General features: G+C 37.4%; 1 protein-coding gene across 1 annotated transcript; it reads left to right on the top strand.

The window, feature by feature from the left end:
• Nucleotides 1-13,129: 13,129 nt before the first annotated feature.
• On the top strand, nt 13,130-16,222 carry LOC107611533 (putative receptor-like protein kinase At4g39110). The gene has a single exon (XM_016313448.3). It carries the CDS (start codon nt 13,449-13,451, stop codon nt 16,023-16,025), a length of 2,577 nt encoding a protein of 858 aa, XP_016168934.1. The 5' UTR covers nt 13,130-13,448; the 3' UTR covers nt 16,026-16,222.
• Nucleotides 16,223-18,530: the final 2,308 nt, after the last annotated feature.

An 18,530-nucleotide genomic window follows, 5' to 3' on the forward strand; every position in this document is an offset into this window, starting at 1 on the left:
AATGGAATTGGTAATTCCAGGGATTTCACCAACTACCACTACAAGAAAAATATCCATTCAGCCACACTTTTTTTAAGCTACATTTGAAAAGCGTAGCCTATTCTATGAATAGGCTACGCTTTTCTCCGTGTTGCCTTTTTATAAGAGAAAAAGATACACAATTGTGGCATCATTTAAAAAGTGTAGCCTTAGGTATTATAGAAATCACTTATAAAGCGTAGTCGTAGGTTGATATCTATGGGTTCACTTTTCGTATCAAAGAGAACGCTTTTAAAAAGTAACTTATTTATTATGTTTTGGTTGCGCTTTAAAAGTGATGCCTAATGTATGTATGGCAAATTCCTAACACTTGGTAAATTTTTTGTTTCCCTTTCAATTTCCTCCAGAAGAACACACCCACAAGCCACTTCGCGCACAGCAAACCCTCTTCCCTCCAGAAGCACACCCTTTCGCCATTCTCACCTTTGCGCATAACCCTCACTTTTGCCAACCTTTTCGCACACAACACACCCTCAAATAAACACAGCAAAAATTTGCCCTCACCCAGTCACCCTCACTCACGTGACATACACCCTCATCCTCACTCCACACACACATGAAAGATGGAAGAAATCCAAAAGGGGGAGAACGGGAAGAAGAAGAGAAGTGAGGGAAGGAAGGAAAGGACGACTCCGCCGCTGTCGTTGTTGAGCATCAGTGAGAGAGAGAGCTCGAGGAAAAGAGAAAACGCGATGGAGGAGAGAAGAAGGGGGTGCTTCGTCGCTACTGAAGCTCCATCGCCATTGCTAGGGCTTGTTGCCATCGCCGTTCTGCCACCGTCGGGCTGCTGTGCTGCCGCCGAGGAGCTCGAAGGGATGTCTCGCTGCCGTCGTGCTCTGTCGCCAAGCCGTTGCGTCGCCGCTCATCTCTTCTTCACCGTCGCCGCTCATCACCATCGTCGTATCCTCTGTCACCAGGTAAACCTTCTCTGTTCTGTATCCTCCCTTTCTCGATCATTCTCTAACTCGCTCTCATTTTTCAGTTCGAAAGTGGGTATGGTTTTGATAGTGATGATAAACTGCAACGGCTAATTAAGATAGAGAAGGTATGTATCAATTTTCAATTGGTTCTGTGAATGTTTGGAGGTTTTGGTTTCGAATTTTAGGTTTTTAATTAGTTTAGCATCTTGAAAAATTAGTGAAAAGAACAGGTTTCACACTAAAATATTTTGATTTATGTCTTGGTTCATATGCATTCCTTGAACATAGTGGTTGCTTTCAATTTCTAGCTTCAAGCTATATTCCTCTCTGATGCTTTTCAAATGCTTTTTTTGGTTTTTTTTCATAGATGCTTTGAATTTTATTGATAATAGCCAATTAAAATGTGTCAATAAAATAACAGCAAATGGAAAAAAGGAAAAACTTGGTCCTAGAATGTATAATACTGTTATTTGATAAAGCACACTGGAAATAGGAGTTTTATTAGCCGAGTTTTGAGTCAATTACATTACATATGGATAAAAATAGCTGTATAAATTCTTATGTAGCTTCTCATTATTGTTACAATTAAACGGCCATTCCTTATAAAAAGAATTGTTATGTATTATTATTTAATTACGTATCAAGAGAAAATAATAATTGTGCAGAAATTTCGTTAAAATTAAAGGGTAACTATAAAACTAATGAGTGTGAATGAATTAAAGGGCATCATTTTTTTTTTTACTTTTGGCTACACTTTTCAAGTGTACCTGAATGGGTATTTTTATTGTAGTATACAGGAGATAAAATAAAATTGTCTCCTGCAGAATTGCCTGTTGCAGCTAAATCAGGCTCAGGTTGCTCACAATTATCTTTTTCTTGATTTTGGGCTTCATTTTTGTTGCTCTCCACTTGATTTCCTACATCACACTCTTCCAAAACACTTTGAACAAGGTTAGAATAAAAAATATAATATGTATGGACTCCTCAATTATTCTAGCATCTTGATGGTAAACTCTATATGCTTTGCTAGTTGCGGAGTAACCTACAAATATATATTCATATATTTTTAGATTAAACTTTTCTAAATTTCTTTTGGTGTTTAAAACAAAATATTTGCATCCAAAGATATGAAAGTAATCTAAATTTTGTTGTTTCCTTTCCAAAGCTCATAAAGGATTTTCTTCAAAAATTTTCTTATGGTTGGTTATATTCAAAATATAGCAAGTCGTGTTCACGGCTTCAGCCCAAAGGAACTTAGGAACTTCACTTTCATATAACATGGCTCTAACCATTTCTTGAATACTTATATTCCTTCTTTTCACAACACCATTTTATTGTGGTGTTTTTGGTAAGAAAAATTATGTGAAATTCCAAGTTCATCACAAAAAAATTTAAAGAAATTGATTTTCAAACTCTTTACCATGATCACTTCTAATAGAAACTATCTTTAAATCCTTTTCATTTTGAATTCTTTTGCTAAAAACCTTAAAGACTGAAAATGCATTATTTTTATGTATAAGAAATAAAACCTAACCAAATCTTGTATAATTATCCGCAATCACCAAACCATAATGATTACCACCCAAACTTTGAGTTCTAGTTAGACCAAAGAGATCAATATGTAACACTTCAAGTGGCCTTTTAGTAGAAATATCTTCCTTTAATTTAAAAGAATTATTTGTTTGTTTTTTCATTTGACAAGCATCACATATGATATTTTTGTCAAACTTAATCTTAGAAAGACCTTTCACTAAATCCTTTTTAACAAGTTTGTTTATTTGAAACAGGTTATATGGTCCAATCTTTTGTGCCATAGCTATTTTCATATTCTTTAGAATGAAAATAAGCTACATTTTGATTCTTAAGTTCATTAAGTAGTGAGGCCATACACATTATCACAACGGTTTGCAACAAATAACACTTCATCAGTCTTTTCACTCACAACAAGGCATTCTAATCTTTTGAAAATTACTAAGTAACCCAAATCACATAATTGGCTAACATTCAAAAGATTGTGCTTCAAACCATCAACCAAAAAACATCATCAATGAAAGTAGAGAGATCTTTACCTATTTTTTCAATTGCAATAATTGTACCATCACCAAAAGACACAAATCATCCATCATACTTGTTGGGTTTGATAAAGAATGTTAACTTTTTCGTCATATGCCTAGAGCATCCGCTATCCAAGTACCACATGTCTTTCTTCCTTTTGGATGCTAGGCAAATCTGCACACATTCTTAAGTAACCTTAGGTATCTAAACTAATTTGGATCCTTTGAACTTAATCCACCTTAGTTACCAAAGTACATTGAAATCACAAATAACCTTGTATATTTTGTCTCCCATTCTCCTTTTGTCAGTAAAGCATTGAGAAGAGAGTGGCCAGGTTTATTGCAATTAAAGCAGTAATTTTTTTGTGCATGTTGTTAAAAACGATTGAAGTTATGATGCTAATAATAATTAAAAGATTTGAATTTTTTATTTTTGAAAAGGGTGCATTTTCTTTGACAAATCTATTTTTAGCATTGATACCTTTTTTTTCAATATAGCCTAAACTAGAATTTTTTGAAGTAAATGGGTTTTTTTAATATAAGACCTTTTTGTCAAAGTACGATTTTTTAAAGGCAACCTCATTGCTAATAAAGTAATCCAAATCAGAAATTGTTTGAAGCAGGTTCGGTTTTTGATGAAGAAGCATTTTTATTAAAATATGGCTTTTCAAAGACAGAATCATTGTTAGAGAAATATCCAAGATTAGATTTATCAGACGAGAATTTTGTTTTTGAAGATGATGCCATAAGTTTAGGAATGGTTTTTCAAAAACTACTTCATTTTTTGTTACATAACCCAAATATGATTTTTCAAATAATGGTCTTCAATTAGCAAGTAATTTGTCTAAGTTGCTTGAACTACATGCAAATTTGGCTAAATCATTATTTAATATTTTAATCATTTCATCCAATCTTTCATTTTCAGCAACAAGTTCTTGAGAAGGATCAACAATGTGCTTTCCTTTGAACTTTTCAGTTTTAGATTTCAAAAATCTATTTTCTTCAACAAGATTAATAGCACATTCGGTCTCCATTTTTTCTTTCAAAAATTTATTTCAACTTTCAAAACTTCATTTTCAAATTTGCATTTTTTATATTTATTCAGCAATTTTTTAAAATGGTTAGTGAGATCATCAACAATAACATATAAATCTTCAAGAGATACGTCATAGTAATTTATCTTTTCTAGTTGATCTTCACCAGCCATTAAACAAACTTGAGCTTCATAGTTGGAGTTATCTTTCTCATCCTAATCATTCTCTAGATCCTCCCAAGAAGTCATGAGCACTTTCTTTTTGTCTTTCTTTGCCTTGTCCTTTTTTTTGAGCTTTGGACAGTTGAACTTGAAGTGTCCTACCTCCTTGCAATTGTGACAGATTACTTTGCTCAAATCCTTCTTGTACTCCTTTGATCTTGAGCCCTTGTTTCTGCCTTTGTTCCTATCAGCCTCCTTAGTCTCCTAGCAAAAAAAAAAATTTGTTATCCTAAAAACTGTCACTTGACTCTCCAAATACTCAACTTTTGATTTTAGAGCCACTTCTTTTTTCTTAGTGTCTTGGCTGGTGTGTGTTTTTATATGCTAGAAGTTTCTCTCTTAACTTATCATAAGTTAATGGACTCAGATTATTGCGTTCGGCTAGGACAGTAGCTTTAGTTTTTCACTCTTTTGTAAGGCTTCTAAGGACCTTTCTCACCAAAGTTTGTTTAGTGTGGGTCATGTCAATAGCATCTAGGCTGTTTATGATGATTGAGAATCTCTTAAACATCTCATCAATGCTTTCTCCATCTTTCATGGTAAATATTTCATATTTTTTTTGCAGCATATCAATCCTTGTTTCTTTGACTTATTTGGTGTCTTCGTGTGTGACTTGGAATTTCTCCTAGATTTTTTTTGCAGTCTTGCATCTAGACACCTTTCAGTACTATTCGAAGTTGATAGCACAATGCATCAAGTTTATAGCTTTTGCAGTTAGCTCCACCTTAGCTTCTTTTTGTCATCATCACTCTATTCGGCTTCTTCCTTTGGAGTCATCACTCCATCAACACTTGTCTTCGTATGAATTTTAGGACTATTCATAACTATCTTCCATATATTGTAATCAATTGATTGAATAAATATCTGCATCCTTTCTTTCCATTAAGCATAGTTTTTTCCATTGAAGAAGGGAGGCTTGTTGTTTGACTGACCCTCTATTAGAGTATAGGCCACAGTATTTGCACCCATGTTGCTCGCCATTGGACCTTTCCTCTAAGCTATGAAGTTTGATTCTTTAGACCTAGTTGTTGGTACCAATTGAAGGTTCTTAATGGCCTAGAGAAGGGGGGTTGAATCTATGTCCTTCTTTAAAAACTTGATTAATAAAGCCTCAAACTAAAACTTTTAACTTAGCTTCTATTTGGTTTACGTATTTGGTTATACAGGAGACAATTTCGTCTTGTCTCATAAATTGTGAAAAACATAATCAAAATAGAGAAGAAGAAGATGACACAACCATGTATCCTAGTTCAGTTGCTTAGTGCTATGTAACCTACATCCAGTCTCCACTACAATGTTGGTGGAATTTTCACTATCTTTTCAAGCATTACATATACCAATTCTCTAGAACTCAACATAATCCTATATGGGACACGCAATCTTCAATATAAACTTGACTTGGCTATGTAACTACCTAGACTCAACATACTAAGTGCTTACCCAACTTAGTAAGGGATACCTCTCAAGTACATGACACAAAATAGAAATATAACCAAAAGAAATCTGAAATCACTCTTGGCTTTTCTCTCCAAATATTTTTTTTTCAACCTTTTCTCTCATTGGCTTTTTCTCAATGCCTTTCTTTCTTATCTTTTACCTCTGAATAAATACAAAGAAAGATATAACATTGAAACAGAAATACAAACAGTAAATCAAGAAGGAGATGATAATTCATAGCCTTTACTTTATGTGCTGAACCCAACTTCTAAACTCAAGACATTGTCCTTCATCTTGGCGGAGTGCTCCTTTTAGTGTAGGTGCAATACTTCTAAGACTTTAAACTCTGTTGTGAGGTTTTTCTCTTCTCTCTCATTCGGGTTCTCTCTCCTTAGTTCAAAATGAAAACCAATTTCCTTTTTGTACATTGCTTGAGCCACGGCTAGAGTTTACTTCAAAAAATCAACCTCTTGATTCTTGGGCTAGCTGAAATCTTTCTTTCTCTTTTTTCAATCAACCCCAAAAATTAGAAATTTGTAATCAGGGCAAAGCCCCTTAGCAGACACAGTAGCAACATGATTTATCTTTTTCAAAGAGCTTAGCAAAATCCAAACCCTTAAATTTGTGCTTTACCTCCAAGAATTCACGTCAAAAAAAATTTACCACCACTTTTTTTATTTTACCCGAAATGGTGGTGCAAAGAGTAGGAGAAAATGTGAAGTAATTGACTTGTCTCTTAAAGAAAATAAATTATTTTTAACTTCTCTGAACTCTGCTTAGCTTGATTTGACATTAACTTTCTTGATTAGCTTTTCCTTTTTTCTACTTTAGTATTTGAACAGAAAAGTGAAGCTCTATTTCTCTTCTTATTTTTATCCGAAGTAAATTTATTTGAAGTTTAGGGTTACTTTCCTTTTGCTTGGAAGATAATGGGCTGAGTTAGTGATTCAGTTTCTATTCAGCTGCTTTGGATTATTGGGTTTCATAAGTTTGGGTTGCAAAAACAATAATTTTAAGCCTACACACTTAAACAACATCATCAAACCCACTTGTGTTATCAATCTAAATTCAATATGTTTGTCATCATCAATTTGTTATATATTTTTTGAACTCAACATAAAATATTATTGTTAGAATAATTATGTAATTTTAGATGTAATAAATATATAATTATAGTTGTTATATATATAATTATAGATGTTTTATTATATAAGGTAACTATCATCCATTTTTAATGTTTACCCAATGAATAATGATATAATTTATTACAATTGAATTTTTTTTTATATTCTACGTACATACTCTCTTACTCTTCCACTCCTCTCCCTGTTAGGTTTTGGGCTCCCTGTCACGGTAAATTTTAGAAGGTTAGATTTAACAGTGTTTGTATAGTTTTTTGGAGTATTTGAGAATACTCTAGATGGTTCCGGAACGTTCTAGAATGTCCTAGAAGGTCCCGGAATACCCTAGAAGGTTCTAGAAGACTCTGGAAGGTCATAGAGTATTCTAGAAGAGTGTAGATGTATATAGAAGTATAAAGAGTGGTATGGAATAATCTAGAAACATTTAGAGAGTTATGGTAGGATAGATATTTGTAAAGAAGGTTCTGAATGATTAATCTGGACCGTTGATTAGATTTAATCCTAACCATCCATTGAGGAGGTGTATGGCTATAAATAGGGGTGAGAGTTAGAGTTTGGGTGTGTGTGAATCATTTGTAACCACACTTGAGCAATAAAGTGTTCTTCCACCAAAGCTTCCTTTCTCTTGTGTTCTCTTGTATTCTTAGCTTTCTTGCTAAGTATTGAGGGTTAGGCTGACTTGGTCTTAGCTCAAGAGGTTGAGTAAGTCCGAGTGCCGGCACGGTAGCGTTGGAGTGTGTCCAAGGCCGTGACAATTTGGTATCCGAGCAAGGTTCGAGAGGGAGCACAAGTCGCTTGTGGGTATGGCTTCTAGTATCACCATGGAGCATGTTGAGTCTCAAAGGGGAAGGAATACTATTCCTTCTCAATGGGGAGGCAAGAAGGTCCGTTCTTCAAGTGAGCCTAGAGGTAAGGACTCTAACTTTTTAGAAGAAAGGGTTTCTGTGTTGGAGAATGTTCTATCCTCTATGGATGAGCGTTTCCAAAGGATAGAACATGATAAGGAGACCCTCGAAGCTCACGTGTTAGGAGAACTAGATGCTTTCAAAGAAAGCATGCTCCAAATCGAAGAGAAGATTGAGAATTCCTTAAAGCTATTTGAGGAAGTTCGAGTTTGGTTCGAGGAGGCAAAATCTCGACCAACCATTATAAGGGAGACGACAAAGATTGATCTCCCCAAGCCAAAGGAGTTCAAGGGCGTAAGGGACACTCGCGAGGTGGAGAACTTCCTATGGCAAATGGAAAGGTACTTCGAAGGCCAAGGGGTGGTCGAAGAAGCAATAAAGGTATGCACTGCAGCTCTCTACCTTTCTGATAATGCTACTTTGTGGTAGAGGAGAAAGTGCGTAGATATGGAAAATGGTACTTGCAACATAGCCACATGGGAAGATTTCAAAAGGGAGTTGAAAAGACAATTCTTCCCTGAGAATTTGGTTTATGAAGCAAGGAAGAAGTTGAGGGAGTTGAAGTACAAGAGTACGATTAGCGACTACGTAAAGGAGTTCACTACTCTCACGCTTCAAATCCCCAACTTAGCATCAGAGGATGCATTGTTCTTCTTCATTGATGGACTTCAACCTTGGGCAAAGCAAGAACTACAAAGAAGGAATGTTAAGGATGTCGACGAGGCCATTGTGGTGGCCGAATCACTCACTGAGTATCATAGGGGAGACTCTAAATCCAAATCATCCTCCAAGCCTAGTTCTGCTAAAGGTGGGGGAGACAAGGGGAGGAGTTTCTCAACCAAGAAGGAAGGAAAATACTCTTCAAAGAAAGAGTATGAAGAAAAGAAGAAGGCTTTCGTGCCCAAAGGAGGATGCTTCGTGTGCAAGGGACCACACCAAATGAAGGATTGTTCCAAGTTAGGGACTTTGGCATCTATCGCCGAGGAACGAGAAGCTCAAACTCAAGTAACTGAGTGTGTTGGATCTATCCAACACATGAATGCTGTGAAGGGCAAAGAGGCAAGCACTACAGAAAAGAAAGGCTTGATGTATGTCAAAGCCTTTATCAATGAAAAACCCGTCATGGCTATGATCGACACTGGTGCTACACACAACTTCATCACGCCTGATGAAGCAAAGAGGCTTGGGTTGAGGATCACCGAAAAGAATGGCTGGTTCAAACCCGTGAATACCAAGGGTGAACCCCTTAAGGGAGTAGCAAAAGGGGTTGAGATGACTCTTGATTCTTGGAAGGGCCTTGTGGATTTCTCAGTAGCACCCATGGACGATTTTAAAATAGTCATCGGACTCGATTTTCAAAGAAAAGCAAATATAATACCTATGCCATACTACGACGTAGTATGCGTCATGGAGAAAGGGTCTCCATGCATGGTCCCTACTATCTCTAAAGTTGGCGGACCACCGATACTGTCTGCCATGCAACTCAAGAAAGGGTTCAAGAAGGGAGAGACTACATATTTGGCTCTATTACAAGAGGAGTCAACATCCGAAAGAGAAGACGTTCCTCCCAAAATCAAGGAAGTCCTTGAAGAAAATAAGGATGTGATGCCTCCCGAGTTGCCAAAACAACTACCACCTAGGAGGAAGATGGACCACAAGATTGAATTGGAGTTAGGAGCAAAGTCGCCCGCCTCAACATCTTATAGGATGGCACTGCCAGAACTGGATGAGTTGAAGAAGCAACTCAAGGATTTGCTAGATGCTGGGTTCATCCGTCCATCGAAGGCACCTTATGGCGCACCAGTCTTGTTTCAAAAGAAGCATGATGGTTCATTGAGACTATGCATCGACTATCGAGCACTTAACAAGGTAACCATCAAGAACAAATACCCCATTCCTTTGATAGCCGATTTGTTTGATCAACTTGGTAGAGCTAAGTGGTTCTCAAAGCTAGATTTGAGGTCAGGATATCATCAAGTGAGAATTACCGATGGTGATGAACCTAAGACCACGTGTGTCATGAGGTATGGATCGTATGAGTGGTTGGTGATGCCTTTTGGCTTGACCAATGCTCCTGCGACCTTCTGTACCTTGATGAACGAGATTTTTTTACCTTACCTTGATCGGTTTGTAGTGGTCTACTTGGATGACATTGTTGTCTATAGCAATGCTTTGGAGGAACATGTAAAACACTTACGAACCGTGTTCAAGATCTTGCGAGAGAATAACCTATATGTGAAGAAGGAAAAGTGTTCCTTTGTAAGGGACGAAGTCCACTTCTTGGGATACATCATTAAAGATGGAACTCTCTGCATGGATCAAGGAAAAGTGAAGGCTATCAAAGAGTGGGAACCTCCAAACAAGGTATCTGAATTGAGGTCATTCCTTGGGTTGGCTAATTACTATCGGAGGTTTATCAAGGGATACTCCGCCAAGGCTGCACCATTAACTAATCTTCTCAAGAAGAACCACTCTTGGGAATGGTCAAAGGAGTGTCAAAAGGCTTTTGATGAGTTGAAGGCTGCTATCACAGAAGGACCAGTACTAGCACTACCCGACTACTCAAAGGTGTTTGAAGTCCACACTGATGCTTCTGACTACGCTATTGGAGGAGTTCTGATGCAAGAAGGACATCCTATTGCCTTTGAGAGTCGCAAGTTGAATGATACAGAGAGACGATACACTGTCCAAGAGAAGGAGATGACCGCGGTGGTGCATTGTCTGAGAACTTGGCGTCACTACTTGCTTGGTTCACACTTCATCGTCAAGACAGACAATGTGGCTACAAGCTACTTCCAAACTCAAAAGAAGTTAAGCCCCAAACAAGCTAGATGGCAAGACTTCTTGGCTGAGTTTGATTTCGAATTCGAATACAAGTCAGGCAAGACTAATGTGGTAGCAGATGCGCTGAGTCGCAAGGCTGAGTTAGTGGCCATTTCTATGGTTGAAGGAGATATTATGCATATCATCAAGGAAGGGTTGCATCACGATCCATTAGCCAAGAAGTTGGTGGAGTTGGCTAGAGAATGTAAGACCAAAAGATTTTGGTTAGAAAACGACCTTCTCTACACTAAAGGGAGAAGACTATACGTCCCTAAATGGGAAAATCTAAGAAGAAAATTAGTGAGGGAATGCCACGACACCAAGTGGGCTGGTCACCAAGGTCAGCGAAGGACCTTGGCACTCATTGAATCTTCTTATTATTGGCCTCAAATGAGAGATGAAGTGGAGAGCTATGTGAAGACTTGTCTTGTGTGCCAACAAGATAAGATTGAAAACAAGACACCAAGCGGGTTGTTGAAACCTCTGCCTCCATCAGAGCGACCGTGGGAAAGTGTCTCTCTAGATTTCATCTCTGCCTTACCAAAGTTCGAGGGGTTTGGATCTATTCTCGTGGTAGTGGATCGATTTTCGAAGTATGCTACCTTTATACCTACCCCTACTGACTGCACTGCAGAGGAAGCAGCACGACTATTCTTTAAGAATGTGGTGAAGTACTGGGGATTGCCTAAGAGTATCATTAGTGATCGAAATCCACGCTTCACAGGACGACTATGGACAGAGCTGTTCAAACTCCTTGGGTCGGAGCTTCATTTCTCAACAAGCTTCCATCCTCAAATCGATGGGCAGACTGAGAGAGTGAATGCCTTACTTGAGTGTTACATGAGGCATTTTGTAAGCGCTAATCAGAAGGATTGGACAAAACTCCTAGACATTGCTCAATTCTCATACAATCTGCAAAGGAGTGAGTCTACAGGGAAGAGCCCATTCGAGATTGTGACTGGACAACAGCCGCTTACACCTCACTCTCTTTCTTCCTCTTACTCAGGGAAGAGCCCTGAAGCTTATCATATGATTAAGTCATGGGAAGAACAAGCAGATGTCACTCGTTATTACCTCGACAAAGCTGCCAAGAGGATGAAGAAATGGGCAGATAAGAAGAGGAGGCATGCAAGCTATCAAGTGGGAGACAAGGTAATGATCAAACTTCTTCCACAACAATTCAAAGCCTTTCGCAAGGTTCATAAGGGCTTAATCCGCAAATACGAAGGGCCATTTGAGATCATTGGACGTGTTGGGGAGGTTGCTTACAAAGTACAACTCCCTCCCTCTATGGAGATCCACCCGGTCTTCCATGTGAGTATGCTTAAACCATATCATGGAGACCAAGACGAACCGAGTAGAGGTGACTCAAGTCGCGCTCCGCCTGTGGTAATTAGATCATTTGATAAAGAAATCGAAGAGATCTTAGCTAATCGCATCGTGCGACGAAGAGGGGTGCCACCAAGTATCCAATACTTGATCAAGTGGAAAGGGCTCCCGATAACCGAAGCTAGCTGGGAAACTCGCTGAGATCTGTGGTAATTCCAAGAACACCTAGAGCGCTATCATGAACAGAACGTGACGAGAACGTCTGCGCATTAAATTTTAGAAGGTTAGATTTAACAGTGTTTGTATAGTTTTCTGGAGTGTTTGAGAATACTCTAGATGGTTCCGAAACGTTCTAGAATGTCCTAGAAGGTCCCGGAATACCCTAGAAGGTTCTAGAAGACTCTGGAAGGTCATAGAGTATTCTAGAAGAGTGTAAATGTATATAGAAGTATAAAGAGTGGTATGGAATAATCTAAAAACATTTAGAGAGTTGTGGTAGGATAGATATTTGTAAAGAAGGTTCTGGATGATTAATCTAAACCGTTAATTAGATTTAATCCTAACCATCCATTGAGGAGGTGGATATCTATAAATAGGGGTGAGAGTTAGAGTTTGGGTGTGTGTGAATCATTTGTAACCACACTTGAGCAATAAAGTGTTCTTCCACCAAAGCTTTATTTCTCTTGTATTCTCTTGTATTCTTAGCTTTCTTGCTAAATATTGAGGGTTAGGCTGACTTGGTCTTAACTTAAGAGGTTGAGTAAGTTCGAGTGCCGGCACGGTAGCGTTGAAGTGCGTCCAAGGCCGTGACATCCCTCACGTTACACAACAGCTAAATAAATATAGACCAGAAATTATGTGGCTCGTGTATGAAACGGAATAATGTCACAATGATGCTTTAATTTAACATAATGTTGATTTACTTGTAAGTTGTAACCCACCAACAGATAAAAGGCTTTTAATTATTGTTGTTAAAGAATTACTGGGATGATACTCAAACTAACAGAAACTAAATGTTTGTTTAAGGTGATCAATTCAAGGATACAGAACAAATTAAAAGGCATCTTTTGACTTGTTCAAAATCAATTATTTTCAACTAAGCTTGTTATAAATTCTCTTTGCTAATGCTAAATAAAGGATAAAGATAGCAGATAAAGATAAATAAACGAAGAGAAAAGCATGTCACACACCAGAATTCCCTAATAAAGCACAATAATTGTTTGCCTAATTATAGAAACTGCAAAGTTTTGTGTCAACTTTGTTATCTTCTCTTCCTTTATTTTCTTCACCCTCTTCCAAAAAGAATGAACGAACTTTTTAGATTTTAGGAAAACCACCTTGTAGGGAATAGGGATCAAACCACCCTTTCTCTTTTTTTTTTCTTTTTTTTTCTTACCTTTCTCTAATTCTAAATTTCCAGGGGAGTGTTATAGGAAGGTAGGAAAAGAAACAACAAGAAAAAAAAAAACAAAAACAAAAAAATTAAAAAGCATCATTAGTGCCAAGATAAATTTCTATCATCCTTAGCTTGTGCATGCCATTTGATGGCTATCCCTCTGGTGGTTACCATTCTCTTGGCCTTAGCCTCCACCATAACGCCGCGGACGACCTCGGCCGCGTTCGTCCCCCGAGACAACTACCTGATCGATTGTGGCTCGGAAACCGGAACCACCCTCCCAGACGGAAGAACATTCAAATCAGACCCACAAGCCAACACTTACTTGCAAGCCAATGATCAAAACAAGGTATCAATAGAAAATGGCAATAATAACCCTGATCTCCCAAATCCATTGTACTCGAGTGCAAGAATCTTCATGCAAGAAGCCAAGTACTCCTTCCATTTAATCCAACCGGGTTACCATTGGGTTCGCCTTTATTTCTACCCAATCAAGAACAATATCTTTGATCTCCAAAAAGCCACTTTCTCCGTCAACGCCTATAAATACGTTCTTCTCCATAGCTTCAATGTTAACAACAATGACAAGCCAATTCTCAAGGAGTACCTCATTAATGCAAACGAACCCATCTTCACGCTCTCTTTTACTCCGTTGAAGAACTCAGCTGCATTTATCAATGCCATAGAAATCGTATCCGTCCCGGACAACCTTCTATTCGACTCCGGCTCGAACCTTTTCCCGGTCGGCGATTACTCCGGCCTGACTAACCACGCTTTCCAGCCGGTTTACAGGATCAACAACGGCGGACCTCTTGTAACCGCGACAAACGACACTTTAGGACGGAATTGGGAGAACGACGAGCCTTATATAACGGTGAAGAACGCAGCCATGAGTGTCGTTGTACCTACAAACATTATCAAGTACCCTACGAATAATCCAAATATCTCTCCTCTTATTGCTCCGCCGACGGTTTACGCCTCGGCGACGGAGATGACTAACGACTCTGCAGTGGATCAGCCGAATTTCAATATAACTTGGAAGTTTGATGTGGATACTTCTTTTAGCTACCTTGTAAGGTTGCATTTCTGCGACATTGTAAGCAAAGGTTTGAACGAGCTTTACTTCAACGTCTACATCAACGAGAAAACCGCGATTCCGACGCTTGATTTGTCCAGCATTACGCAAGCCTTGGCGACTCCTTATTACAGAGATTTTGTTGTGAATGCGACGTTGATGTCTCAGGAAGGACTAAAGATTCAGGTGGGAGCGTCGCTGGCGCGAGGAGGAAGCGGGAACGCTATCGTGAATGGGATAGAGATCTTGAAGATAAGTAACTCTTTGGACAGTTTGGATGGCCAATTCGGCCTTGATGGGAGCAATGGCGGTGGTGGCTCTTACCGCGGCGCAGTGGCCGGGGTTGGATTCGCGATGATGTTTGGAGCGTTTGTTGGACTTGGCGCCATGGTGATCAAGTGGCACAAGAGGCCTCAAGATTGGCAGAAACGAAACAGTTTTTCGTCGTGGTTGCTTCCGGTGCACGCCGGAGACAGTACCTTTATGAGCAAGAATGCGTCAGGAAAGAGCAATTTCTCTGCCACTATGGGTTTAGGCCGGTTCTTCTCTTTGGCGGAGCTGCAAGAAGCAACTAATAACTTCGATAAAGCAAACATTATCGGTGTTGGTGGATTCGGCAATGTGTATTCCGGCGTCATTGATGATGCGACTCAAGTTGCGGTGAAGAGAGGAAATCCGCAATCGGAACAGGGGATTAACGAATTCCAGACCGAGATTCAAATGTTGTCTAAGCTTAGGCACAGGCATTTGGTGTCTCTTATTGGATACTGCGACGAAAACGATGAAATGATTTTGGTTTATGAGTACATGCCTAATGGACACTTCAGGGACCATCTTTATGGCAAGAACATGGTCGGACCACCGCTTTCTTGGAAGCAAAGATTGGAAATCTGTATCGGAGCTGCTCGCGGTCTTCATTATCTTCACACCGGCACGGCACAAGGTATCATCCATCGCGATGTTAAGACAACTAACATATTGCTTGACGAGAATTTCACGGCCAAGGTTTCTGATTTTGGTTTATCAAAGGATGCACCTATGGGGCAGGGTCATGTCAGTACGGCGGTTAAGGGTAGTTTTGGGTATTTGGATCCTGAATACTTCAGGAGACAACAATTGACAGAAAAATCCGATGTCTATTCATTTGGAGTGGTGCTTCTTGAGGCCTTATGTGCAAGGCCTGCTATTAATCCTCAGTTACCCCGCGAACAAGTCAACTTGGCTGATTGGGCTATGCAATGGAAGAGAAAGGGATTGCTTGATAAGATCATTGATCCTAATCTTGTCGGCACCATTAACCCCGAATCGTTGAAGAAGTACGCCGAGGCGGCCGAGAAGTGCTTGGCGGATCATGGTGTTGATAGGCCTTCAATGGGAGATGTGCTTTGGAATTTAGAGTATGCTTTGCAGCTTCAAGAGGCCTTCACACAAGAAGGAAAGGCAGAGGATGAGACTCCGGCTGTCCCAGCCTCAGCCTCAGCCTCAGCCTCAGCCTCGGCTGTTCTGCCTCCGGCCGCTCCTGCGTCTTCTAATGCCTTAGATGAGGCTGTCCCTGTTCCAGAAGGAAATAACCCCCCGGCCGAAACCCGGGCGATTGATGACCATTCTGGAACTTTGCAGTTTGCTAGGTTTAGCCTTAATGGCAGGTGAAACCCGGACTCATATTTTTATGAATGAAATGATCTTCATCTAGGATCAAGCCAAAAGGTGTTATAAGAAAATTAAGGTGGGTTTGTGGCCAAAAGAAAATTACATACCTGCATAAATTGTGATGCTTTGTACTATATTCATGTAAAAATTCAATGGAAAGAAAATATATACAAGAATGGCATTATCGGTTCCTCTTAGTGGCAAACATTATATGGCAGTTGGGGTAGTTTGGTTAAAAGTACTAGCGTGTAAATATTGCAGTTAGTACCAATAATCATATGGTCTTATATAACTGAATTCCAGTATTTTGCTATTTAAGTGTTAGAGGGTGATTTTGAGTCATGTTCAAAGAAAATTGGACACTTGCAGCTAGTGAATTGACTCAACTGTGTACACAACCTGTAACTATCAATGTTATTAAATAATAAAATAAGACATGTCTAAGTTCATGATATAAATAATTAAATATATATTTTTTTATTTCGCACTATATTTTTCAACCCAGTAAACTAATCCACGGCGAATTAGAGTTTTATAAAAGTTTATTATTGGCCAACAAATTACTACAAATATAAGGAGGCAGCCGAATCTTCGGCACTTGTTTAACTAGTAGAGCGGGTTAATCACTCGATCAATTCAAATTGGCTAATCTATCTATTTATAATATATAAAGTTGATACTAACCTTCTTAGTTCTCAACAATGAGAAGTCGTTTTTTTTTTGTTAATGATGTTACCTTAACAATTTTAATAATTTGGCAAAAAATGATAATCAATCAATCATCTTTTAGTAAAATATTTTTAAAAAATTAAATGTAAAAGTTTTTATCTATTATTATTTAATTAAAACATAAAATACTAATTAAGTACACTAAAAATACATTATAAAAGTCTATTGAGGTCATAATTTTCTAAAATTTGATAGACTTAATCATCAAAATAATATAACTTAATTCAACTATTTGATTGACGAAAGCATAAAGAGTTATTAAAGTGTGTACCTAAAACTAAACAATGTAAACAGAATATTTAGCGTTAAAGTTTCATTCAAACATTAGTCTTTCTTGATAACTAGATTTAGACTTTTGCAAAAGACCTAATGCTATGAAATTTTTGTCAAAATTTTTAACTAAATGATAATAGAAAAATTTTAGGTTTTATAGTTAGTTATATATAAAACAATATACATATAGCTCTTAAAACAAAGAATTGTACCATAATAAAATTTATAATATAATATAATGATAATAATATAATAAAAACTAATTCAGTCAATATATACCTTATATTTTAAAATATTTGCTTAAATAAAATTCTTGACTCTTAAAACAAAGAATTGTATCAAAATAAATTCTAAACTATAATAAAATTTAAATTTGTCAATCTATAGTGTATATACATTGAAGTATTTCTTTTAAGTAGAATTTCTTAATAAAAGGCATAACAAAGAGTCAATTTTTTCTTATTTGAGATAAATCCAAGTATTTTTGTAACAATTTTTTTAAAGATTGTTGAAGATCAATTAACTTCACAACTTATAATTTCATCCTTAAAATTCACACACACACACACGCACGCTATAGAACTTGTAATATAAAATATATATCAATAGAATAATATTTAATAAATTAAATTAATGACAAAACACATATTTTTTTTGGTGACTAACACACACATATACACATATAACTTGTAATATAAAATATATATATCAATAGAATAATATCTAATAAATTAAATTAATGACAAATAAATAATAGAACAATTTTTTTTAAAAAAAATAATCTAATAACGGTATTAAATTCATTATTAATTAGAAGATAATGCTAGTAAAAGCTATTCGATAAAGAGAGATAATAGGAAAAACAAATTTAAAAATCTACAAAAATTTACAATTTGGCCAAAAACTTGATGTGGCAAAATTGAGATATTATTTTCTAGTTGTAAAAGAATTTGGGTATCAATATATATATATATACACCATGACCCAAATAATCATATCCATCTTTAATGGATCTAACGCAAGATGTCCAGATCTAAGGATATCAGTCTAAAAGTTACACGGGTTAACCTATCCAACTTACTCGAGGCATAGGTATTATGATCCATGTTTGACCCGAATTTTACATAAAAAAGATCTCAAGTGTACTAACGTGCATCCCTATAAATTAGTCCGCTATTTTAAATAAATTTCTTAACAATTCCTAAATAAAATGGACAGTAACCACCCATTATTATAAGTGTATTTTCCTCCTGTATAAATACCTCATGAAACACAAATATCTATTTAAATCCTTGTTAACTTAACCATCGCCAACTATCTTAGATATCTTTACTATCATCTCCAACCTCACAGCCCAATTGCTTACAGTCCGCTTCAAGTACACACTCTCCTGAGTTGTTATGAAGAGGATTCTGATCACTTGAAGTGACGGGTACATACAAAAGGAACATGACTTTCTTTAAAAGAGACTATTGAGAATTAAAAGGCGACAACTTTATTAAT

The sequence above is a fragment of the Arachis ipaensis genome, chromosome B8 (assembly GCF_059453495.1).
Source record: "Arachis ipaensis isolate K30076 ecotype BB chromosome B8, ASM5945349v1, whole genome shotgun sequence".
In the NCBI taxonomy this organism is placed as follows: domain Eukaryota; kingdom Viridiplantae; phylum Streptophyta; class Magnoliopsida; order Fabales; family Fabaceae; genus Arachis; species Arachis ipaensis.